This window comes from Alosa sapidissima, chromosome 13, assembly GCF_018492685.1.
Source record: "Alosa sapidissima isolate fAloSap1 chromosome 13, fAloSap1.pri, whole genome shotgun sequence".
Taxonomy (NCBI): domain Eukaryota; kingdom Metazoa; phylum Chordata; class Actinopteri; order Clupeiformes; family Clupeidae; genus Alosa; species Alosa sapidissima.
The window spans coordinates 2,375,475-2,386,401 of NC_055969.1; the positions used below are offsets into that span (position 1 = coordinate 2,375,475).

Consider the following 10,927-nt stretch of genomic DNA (forward strand, 5'->3'; position numbering starts at 1 on the left):
ACCATGGTGGGGGACTCTATAGAACAAGTTCAATACAACCCCTTTGCATTATGTCCAGAACAAAATATTTCAGAATTTAATTTATGTATGGATCGCCGCATAACAGAAAATGATCATGTACAAAAGTTTTGTGTATTTACTCCAAAAAGGATTACTAACCACTTACTGTACATCCATGTGGTGTGTTTGAGTTTTTGTTATAATTGTGTAGGCTATTCTAAATGTACACAACTTTATACAAGCCTTTAGCCTCCACTTTACAATATATAAACACTTTATTATTTCAACCTTGTATTGATACATTATATTCTCTTTAATTCAGGTTTTTGGTTTGCTGTGCATTACAGACATTATGAAAAACATAACTTATAACATATTTATAATGTATCTAATTAATTTAGTACACTCTCCTTATCGTAGGGAAAAATAGAGAAAAGTTGGTCTCATTTATGAACATAACAAATACACACACATACAGATTATGATTCAGAATAATGCAATGGTTGACAAAAGTAGCTTGATTTCCAGTGATGTTTTGAGGTGCACATAAACTCCAACCCTGGTTATAGGCTACTCTTTCTTGTTCGGTTTGCCTACATGTGCATGCCACTGACTAAGCTAACTCAATCACAACACATCCTCGCCTCTCAGATCTTTTCATATTCTCAGCAAAGGCGTCCAATATCATTTTTTGTACAGCCCTGGTTGCAACATATGCCTGCAAGGCCGTGAGAAAAGTTCCTCTTTTTTCTATCAAAGTGTAGCTTGTAGCTGAGTTGCTGTTCATTGGACTCAGCACCAGTCTGCTTCTGGTCATCAAACAACTTGAGAAAGTCTGCCAGAGAGGAGAACAAAGAAACAGAGAAAGGAGGCATGGTTTGTTCAGCAATTCTCATCAGGTCTGTTGATGGTGGCCTGTTGAACATCTCAGCTTTTTCTGATGCCACAATGAGGGAGCCCAGCTGAATAGGATCTGAGGACATGGGTCAAAGATTTAAGGACAGCCCAACTCATTGCTCATTTTCTTACAGCAATTCTATTAAATCTCCAATATCACTAACCCAAAAATACATTTATTGAGGATATCTCCTTTAAAATATTTACTCAATGAACTAAAGCTCTATCAATGGTAAAACTGGGATTGATGTGAATCTCTCACCAGGAATGTCACTAAGCAGGGTTATAAGAGGCTACTGAAAATGAGCTGGCTGGAAGCATCATCAAAGTTGTGGTAGCATAACATGGGAGCCATATGCCTAATTATTTCATAAAATAAGTAAATAAATAAAAGTGATCATATATTCTGACATCTGGCACATTCTTCATTTCAGTCAGCAGTGTTTAGCTGTGGCAGTTTTAGCTCACTTTACTAAAACTAAAAACTAGTGAACTAGCAACCTAAAGGTCTGGCAAAAACACCACCCTGAAACAATGGATTAAGAAAATTATTCTTAATTTAAGATGAGATTTAAGATAATCTTAAAATACATTTCCTTAATCCATTGTCAGATACATTTACTTGTTTTTATTTCTTCATTTAAGAAGATTTTGACTTATTTTAAGTCAAATAATCTTACAAGAAAACTCAAAGTAAGTGTCTCTATACTAAAAACAATATCTTAATAAGATGGATATCACTTGGATGTCACTTTTTGAAGTGTATGTTCCAGTCCTGAACATAGAACTGCACAGTGCATCCTAGCGAGAATGACATGTGTTTTGTCCTTTACATGACCATACCATCTAAATGAATTTGAAGATACCAAGGCTAGTTGCTTTCTAAAACAGCCTTCCTCAATAGGTGACAAAGTGCTGCATACACAGGATATGGGTGGTTTCATACTAGTGCTTTGTTTCACATGGCTTTAAAAATGAAACCTTCTTAATATATATATATTTTTTTTTTTTATATATACATCCGTTGAAGGGTAGTAAAAAATGTTTTTTATGGCAACTCTATGACAATAGCCTATTTTTTTTTGTTGTTGTTAATTAAGAAACATTTATTAAGAAGTTGCACTATCATTTGTATTGTTATAACTATATTTTTATACTATTATTTTACTAGGGCCTATTGTTTTATTTTATTTTCACAGCACTTTGGTCAGTTCTTGTTTTTTTAAAGGGCTATATAAATAAATTGAGTTTGATTAATTAAATAACATCAGTTTGAGGATGAAAAAGACTGAAAGATGGTTTTATGACAACAAATGGTACCCTAATCTATTTTTGCGTTTATTTTTCCAGTTGTCAAGATGCTCCTTGGCTACGTCTAGTCAATAATAATAACAAACAGTTTTCCAACGTAATCATATATTTTGAGGTAGCCTAAACAGACATGTGCAGAAAATATCAAGCCTACCCTCATTGTCTATAGCCTATGAAAAAGAGTAGTATCTTGGGACAACATATTATAGTATAGGAGTAGCCTACTATAGTATTTTGGGAATAGGCCTACTAGTTGGGTATTTGTTTTACTAGGCTATAGAAACACTAGGCGTCTAAGGACAACCTACAGGATAGCCTACACAAGCGTAGCCTACCATAGAATTCTACCATAGGATTACTACGATTACTACGATTACTAGTAAACCATAGGATTACTACGTTAGTTCTTTTTCGTAGGCTAGCCTACAAATGTAACAAATGTTAAGTGTTCTCCCTTAATGTGAAAATGTCATGTTGTTTAATCGATGTGCCAGACGCTAATGATAATCCAATCAACTTGACGAAGCAAGAATGATAAAAACGTAGCCTACCATTGTCGCTTCTCAAAAGTAAATCCAGATTCATAGCCCTTTTCCAGCGAGAACCGCCACAGGTGAAGATTACAGCTCGGATGAACTCTCTGCCGCACAGCTTCACCCCATAGTCTTTAGACAACAGCACCTTTTTCGAGTTTGAGTTCTGAGCGCTCTCGCACACAAGTAGGCACGCGCCTATAAATATCACAGAAAGACGTTTGGGCATGTTTCTTGTTTCTGTTTGAATCAAAGGTAGCCTAAAAGAAGATTCGCTCTAGATCTGAGCCTAACGAGAAGTTTATCTTTCTTGGAAGGCTGCAAGAGGTGAACTTCGGGAGCTGCTTGGCTCCGGCTCTTAGGCTACACCCGATTCAATGTGATGCTTTTTTTAAATAGTCAAGGCGTTCGTATCTTGACACTGACCTGTTCACGTCACTCCATATTCATCCACTCACACATAGCCCCGGTCATAAGTCATTGAACAAAGAATTATTTGACAGACTAGGCTACTTAAGATCAAATGACCAACGAAAAACACTGTCCCTACTTCTATTGTAATTGGCAAATGTAATTGGCTTAATGAAGAACCTAGTCTACTGTATTCTGCCACAGCTATTGTGGTGGGGGTAGTGATGGTGAGGCGGGGGGACTGAACATGTGTCTAGGAAAGGTTTTGAATAGCATTATTTTTGAGTGGGTCTACAGTGATTTTTTTTACTCACTGCCAGATTACTGTTTCCATACAATGGCACATTGCTCTATTTTGTGTTTATGCTGGAGGAACATTGCCAAGCCCTCACTTTAAAAGAGAAGAGTGCGATCATCAAACACTCTCAGTGAAAATGTATGGGGAATGGCAGTGAATATCCCATCAGCACATCAACATGAACTGTTTTTGTCAAGTTTACACAAACAAACCTTTAACAAATCAGGTCAAACATAGGCTATTACTGTAGGTAATTAATCCTCAGCTTCCTGCACTCACACACCCTTATGCTGATGTTTCTTGTCAGAGCTTCAAAGCAGAAGAATACTCCAGAGAACAGCAAGGTCAGATTTATTTGACTCTATTTGATTGAATCAATGAATGGCTACATTAAAAGGCATTGATACAATTAGGAATAATGATGTGATGTCAACTAAGGTCAAAGAAGATCAATCTAACCTAATGGGTTTAATACATTTGGTTAAGTCTAAGTTCTGTTACTGACAGTTTGTGGCTTTCTCCTTTGGTATTCCGTTTCAACTCTGTTCAATTCAGTAAAATGTCTATGAGTAATCATGAGTGATAAAACACATTCACGTATGTATGCTCATGTTCATGTTCATTCATGTATGCTTATGTCAAATGTAGATTTTCTGTTCAAATTATTTCTAATAATAAAACATGTTTTCACCCTTAGCACATTAGTCATAAATACTCATTTCTGAGTTTGAAACAGTTATGCAGTAGGCATATCAGAAAATGATAGAGATTGCAAAAACTTTTGAAATTTAATGCATTTACAGTTTATATATATTGTGCGAGAATTACAGACTTCTGGGGCCTCATTTCTGAAACATTTTTACAAGATTTGATCTTAAATTGTCTTAAATATGATGTGTAATCTGTCATGCGTTCATAAAAACAGTCTTTGATGTGGGAAAGCTCCAATTCAGGTTCCAACTTGGACTAGCAAGTAGGAAAACCAGACACGACAGACAAACCGGTCAAGACAGACGAACTAGATAGGACAGACTAACCAGACACAAATACTTCATTGTCAGATGTGTGGAATTTGTTTTGCATCTATAGTTGCTCCATTTGTAAAAAAATATAGATACATGGAATAAGACATTGTGCATTATATAAAGACTGGTGCAGTTCAGAAAGACTTAGAACATAAATACACACATTACAATTGACCATACAATACATTTACACATCAATTACAAGAGATAAAAGACAAGCATCCCTTCATTGTATATTTGATTGTCAATATTAAGCTTGAGGATGGACTGTTGCACAAAAAAAGTGCTTCATCTGATCATACTAAATTGCAGGACCCTGTAAGTGGTTTAATGATATCAAGTCAAACTCACTGTTTAAAACATTAGAAACAATGTTGTTAGTCAGTCTTGAAGATGACATAGAATGGAACATTTTACCTTTTACCTGTTAACATAGAAGGTATGCAACGTTGGTCTGTCAAAAATGGGCTCAGATGCTTTTTTATAAGCCTATTTACTATCCTATAGTTAGGCTGGGGAATACTGTAAAATGGCTCATTTTAGTGGATATCTATCTATCTATCTATCTATCTATCTCTAGCACCGCCTATGCTTACCTGGTACCCACATGAATAATTACAGTAAATGAGCTTTACGCTGATCAGCTGCCTTGTAACCAATGACCGCTCATCATGGCCGGATCTAGAATAAGGCTGGGAGGGGCAATGCCCCTCCAAATATTTCTTCTGCCCCATTGGTCAATTTTAATTGACAGCTATTGAATGCTAATCACACTTTTCTAATTCATCACGTCTGAATTTCGAGGGCGCTGATTTGCTGGTTGGATAGTATAAATAAGCTACCGGAGCAGCAGACGCGTTCCCCTACCATTCCACACTGAGTGCATCACTTGCTGTTTCATACTTCAGTAGAGAGGGCTTAGCTATATTTCCATAAAGGTTATAGGCTACTAGATGTAATATAGATTCTTGTTGCTGGTTTAAATAAAGACCTTTTTTGTATTATTCTCGTTTGAATAAGGTTTGTTTTTAGCTAATGTGCATGTTAGCTTTCTAAGGTGATCTAGCCAGTTAGTTTGTTAACATTGGTCATTCCTTAACTGTGTTATAAGCAGGGTGGAAATTTTACGGCGGCCACGTCGTTGCCCCTTGCATTGGCCGTGATGTCCCTTTGAAAATCAGAGGTTCACAGGCCACTGTGGCCTTGGTGCCCATTTCTTTCTATATTCTGCTTTGCATCCGACTAGCGATTTTTATTTAGCTTATGGCCTGATTAAGCTTAGCATTCACAACGCAAATTAATTTAGCCTATGTCTTTTACGCAGTGGAGAATGTGACAGTGCACGGCAAGAAAGAAAGTGCGTCCAAATTCACCCATTCTTTGCTGAAATAGCCTATACTCCGATAGCCTACTCTTCACAAAGATATTACATCACACGAAAGAGCTTTTTCTCAGCTTTTAAACGATGTTGGCCGCAAGTTGTGGTAAACGGTTCTCGCGATTCCAGAGTAATCCGGTTTTACATTTGCAGCAATGTCTAAATGCATGTCTCCAACTTTGGGCTTCAGGTTTCACAGTGTGTTTAAATTGTCCAATACATGATTTCATAACAGGCCAAATACAAAATAAATGTTACAAATATCGCCTAGATATCTGTAAATATTAAAATCAGCTGACTAAGAGTTTGTCAAAGTAGCCTTAATGATGACAAAATGCTAAGCATGCATGTAGACTATTTGAGTTTCTTAAAGCTGAACTGTGCTTTAATTGTTCAGTACATGATTTCATAACAGGCCACATAGAAAATAAATGTTAAATATAGCCTAGATATCTGTACATATTAAAATCAGGTCTATGATTAACAGTTCTATGTAATATGTCATGTTTGCTATTAGATACGGGTTTTAAGGTGAAAAGTAAGGCATGTAGGTGAATCTGCAACTGAACGTTGTAAAATGTAATGTGTGGAAGGGGCAGTGTTCAGAGGGATGGTTTGTGTCCCAGTCTGTGTTGTGCGTCAAGACTCTTTGTTCAGATTCGCCCGTTTCTTTAGTGCCCAGTTCAAAGTCTGTGATTCGCATACCAAAGAGGAAAAACCATGTTCACGGTAGCTTTGTGGCTCTGCACTGAACTCTTCTTATTCAACAAAGCCTAGGTAAAAATGGCTTTCCGTTCTATGTCTGCGTTAATATGTTATTATGGTAGGCTGATGGACAAAGACAGATTTTTATTTGATGGGACAACTTGATTTTTAAAGTAGTGGAAAGACTCTTGTACCATACAATTTTAATAATTAATTAAAGGTGCTCTAAGCAATGCCACGTGTTTTTAGGCTAAAACATTTTATGTCACTTACGGCAAACATCACCTAACCAACTGCTAGCTGTCTGTGTCCTGAATACACTGTAAAAAAAGGCGATCTCTGTGGACAGCCCAGGCTCCAAAAACGGCAACAAAAACAACCTGGGCAAACCTAGCCCATAAAAACATAACCAACTGTCCCAGCAAATCACAGACGAGATGCGCGTTTAGGAGAGTTTCAATTGCACGGGAGCAGCACGGGAGGAAGGGGGAGTGTGATAATGTAGCCTCGTGGTCCAGAAGAAGCAGACAGGTTTTGGTGTAAAAAGGTTTATTGCATCAGCAGGTTTATTGCATATACTCCGAAAACACCCGTGAAAAGTAACCTATATTAATAACAAAAAAGAAACAGAAAAAATAACAGTAACAGAATGCACTTTGCCAAAGGAACATACCACCTACAATGAAAAAACATGCCAAAAAACATAATTAACTATAAACATAGTGACAGTGTGGGTCACTCTGTCACAGGGAGGAAGTAGCGAGCTAGCTCTCTGTTTGAAAGTCAACAGAAGTGACGTTACCCAGCATCGCTTAGAGCACCTTTAAATAACTAGACTGCATTTCCGGCGGGAACTGCGAAAGTGTGCTTGCCCTGGTCCGGTCACCAACGTGAGCAGACAGTGGCATACGCTATGCTGAACCTGGCTTGATCCAAGCATTCTAACAGTGCCTTTCAGTGTTGGAGCAGTGGCAATACCTCAAAAGCTCTAGGAGAGGGCTATTCAACTATTTGCTTGCGAGGTGAATGCGGTTCGTTGGATTTTACCTGTGGCCTGCCTTCGAATTTAGCTTCTATGACTAAAATCAAATCAATAAAATAAAACAACAGCAGTGATTGGCTGCAAAAATAAATAATGTCATGCATCTTGCACCTCTCAAACTGGGCTATCAGGTAACCTAGAGAAGAATTGAAATTATGAAATATGACTAAGGCATTAAAATGCTGCTTGTTTGTCAGGATACTTTTTCACTGATTTATTTTAAAAATATGAGCTATGAGTGTGAATGTTATATATTCCATCCCCTAATTCTGTTTTACTGGTTTATTTGACAAATAATCTATATGGATTTGCTCTATAAAGACCTGGTCTGTTTGGGATTGTTTTGAGAGCCTATTGATGTATCTCAGAATAAAGGAATGTCCACAACATTAGTGATGTTTTTTTGTGTATGTGAATGTATTTTACTTAACTCATTAAATGTAGTTGGATACTCATGAACGCATGTCTCTAATAGCCACAATAGGAGTAATTTTAGCAACTCCGTATTTTGTGTGGCCTATAACGACCCAGTGGATCATGAAAACATGCCAAAATTCACATTCCTTGCTTGTTGTTGGTATATTCAAGTCAAGTCAGATTTATTTTTAAAGCGCATTTAACATGCACATAGTGCAACCCAAAGCGCTCCACAAACAAGACACATAACAACAAGACAAACGATGCCGGATGGAGCGGCGTAGTCGCCAGCGTACCCATGACATCAAGACATGACAAATACATTTAAAAAATAACAAATACAAAAAATGCCGGACGGAGCAGCGTAGTCGCCAGCATACCCGTGACACCAATACATACAATACAGACAACAAAACAAATAAACAAATAAAAAAAGAAAATATATTTAAAAAGGGGGAAGAGTGATGTTAAAATTAGTCCAATTTCCAAACCAGCTGAAAATGTCCAAGGGCAATGATGATCCGTGAAAACTGCGCACAGAGCTGTGTCTTCACAACCGATGCAATGCCAACAAAGTTCTTTAGCAACTGACCAACCCGGTGAATTCACTGGCAGTCTGGAGATAACGTTAACGTTAGAAGCTAGGCCTTGTAGACCGCAGTCTGGAGATGACTGGAAGCACAGTCCAAAGTACTGGGCGATCGCGTAGATCCGCAATTCGGTGGACTTAACAGCGACCGTTTGTTGCTCCGTGAGATTGCAGCTCTTCACCGTTAACGTTAGTCTGCAGTTGGCAAGGCAGCTCGCAGGTCAGCAACAGCTCGGCGGCCACGGCAGATCTTTCGCCGAGTAGCTAGCCTAGGTCCAGCTGTCCCGAGAGATCCCCTCGACCAGACAGTGAAGTGCACTGTTCACGGATGGATGGAAGGATGTCAGAGTCTGCAGTTGGCATGGCAGCTCGCAGGTCAGCAACAGCTCGGCGGCCACGACAGATCTTTCGCAGAGTAGCCTAGTTTCATATATTAATCCCATTCAGATTGCCACTTATCTATGATGTTAGAGTTCAGTATAGGTTTAAGGTCTGGGGGAGGGATTTGACATTCTGTGACTTCTTCATTGAGGGCTTGCTTAGCAGCATTGTCCGCTTTCTCATTTCCCCTCAGACCAACATGGCCTGGGACCCAGCAAAAAACTACACTCAAGTTCTGGTTCTTTAGACGTTCTAGTTGATCAAGCTCAGCTTTGGTTGTACTTTTTGCGTGACATTAACGCCTAGTGGAAAGATTTTTAATTGCAATTTATTTTAATGCAATTTACTTTTACGATTAAATAAAATTAATTTATCCCTCTCACCCATAGTTTTCTATTTATTTACAAATGTACATAGGCCTACTGTAATTACATTTATACATAGTTATTCTACTGATCTTCATACTATTCATCCTGCACATACACTTATTGGGGGCCAAGCAGCGAAACTGCGAGGCAACCCATAGTGATTCTATGATTTCTTACTATTATTATTGGGTGCCAAGCAGCGAAGCTGCGAAGGCACCCATAGTGTTTGTTAGTTTTCTTATTATTAGGGGTCCAAGCAGAGTAGCTGCAGGACCCCTATTGTTTCTGTACCGTTCATTTTTGGCCAAAATTCTGTAAAATTCATACTGCAGCCTAAACCGTAACTCCAAAACTCTTCAAATTTCCCGGTATGGTTACCAGTACCTCCCTCTACCCATAACCCAAAATTTGGGGTACTGCACCCAAAGGTGGCGCTATTGGAAAAAAAAGTTAATTATGCTAATTTCTCCTTACCAGATTGACCTAGACTCAAAATTCTTTCATAATATTAATCTCTAAACTTAGATGCATCTTTTTGTCTTTTTGGCCCTGGTCTCTTATGGTCTAAAAATTTTTACTTTTGACACAATTTCATGGAAAAGCCAAACATTATAAAAAGTTTCACCAAAATTCTCACAGACAATGTTTAGACCAAGCCTCACAAAAGTTATCGCTCAGAATTTTTATATTTTGTTCCATTTCAGAGATATAGGCCAATAAAGTTAGACCACTTAGGCCATTTTTCCTAGATCACCTAAATTCCTATAAACATAAGTCCTAGAAACTTCACATTTTCAAGTATTGTTACCAGTACCCCCCACTACCCATAACCCAAAATTTGGGTACTGCACCCAAAGGTGGCGCTCTTGTCAAAAATGCTTATTTCTCCTTACCAGATTGACCTAGACTCAAAATTATTTCATCATATTAATCTCTACATTTAGATGCATCTTTTTCACCCTGGTCTTATGCTCTAAAAATGTTTACTTTTGCCACAATTTCAGAGAAAAGCCAAACATCATAAAAAGTTTCACAGGCTTCAAAAATTATCAAATCTTCACCAAAATTTTCACAGACAATGTTTAGACAAAGCCTCACAAAAGTTATCAAAAGAATTTGGATATGTTGTTCCATTTCAGAGATATAGACCAATAAAGTTTGACCACTCAGCCCATTTCTCCTATATCACCTATATTCCTATACGAGTACATTTTTTTCCTTGGAGAACAACCATACAACCATCATTATGTGGATACCATTAACAGTGCACATTTTCAGATCTGTAGTCTTTTTTTATAAAGCCCTTAATTCTATTGTCAAATGTATGCTAGGAATTTTCTTGATGTTGTGTGTTTGCCAACACACATTTTCACCATGTGAATGTGACTGGCAAATATGTAGGATTGTCAGTGGCTCAGTGGGATAATGCCTAGAGCTGGTGTTTGTTAGGTTGAGAGTTTGAATCCCCGGTAGTGCTTTAGGCTCTAGCTCGAATACTATTGGTTATTGAAGATTCACACCATTGAACAGCACCTGAATGACATCAGGCAATCAACATACACAGTCATTAGT

At 37.9% G+C, this 10,927-nt stretch overlaps 1 protein-coding gene across 2 annotated transcripts; it reads right to left on the reverse strand.

The window, feature by feature from the left end:
- Nucleotides 1-256: 256 nt before the first annotated feature.
- Nucleotides 257-4,049, reverse strand: rln1 (relaxin 1). Of its 2 annotated transcripts, none has more exons than XM_042060595.1 (2): nucleotides 2,760-4,049; nucleotides 257-835 (listed from the first exon to the last, which is right to left on the reverse strand). In XM_042060595.1, the coding sequence occupies exons 1-2, from the start codon at nucleotides 2,968-2,970 to the stop codon at nucleotides 666-668; spliced, it is 381 nt and encodes a 126-aa protein (XP_041916529.1). In that variant the 5' UTR covers nucleotides 2,971-4,049; the 3' UTR covers nucleotides 257-665. The 2 variants fall into 2 exon arrangements, with proteins under 2 accessions (XP_041916529.1, XP_041916528.1); XM_042060594.1 differs by having other exon boundaries at nucleotides 257-973; nucleotides 2,760-4,029.
- Nucleotides 4,050-10,927: the final 6,878 nt, after the last annotated feature.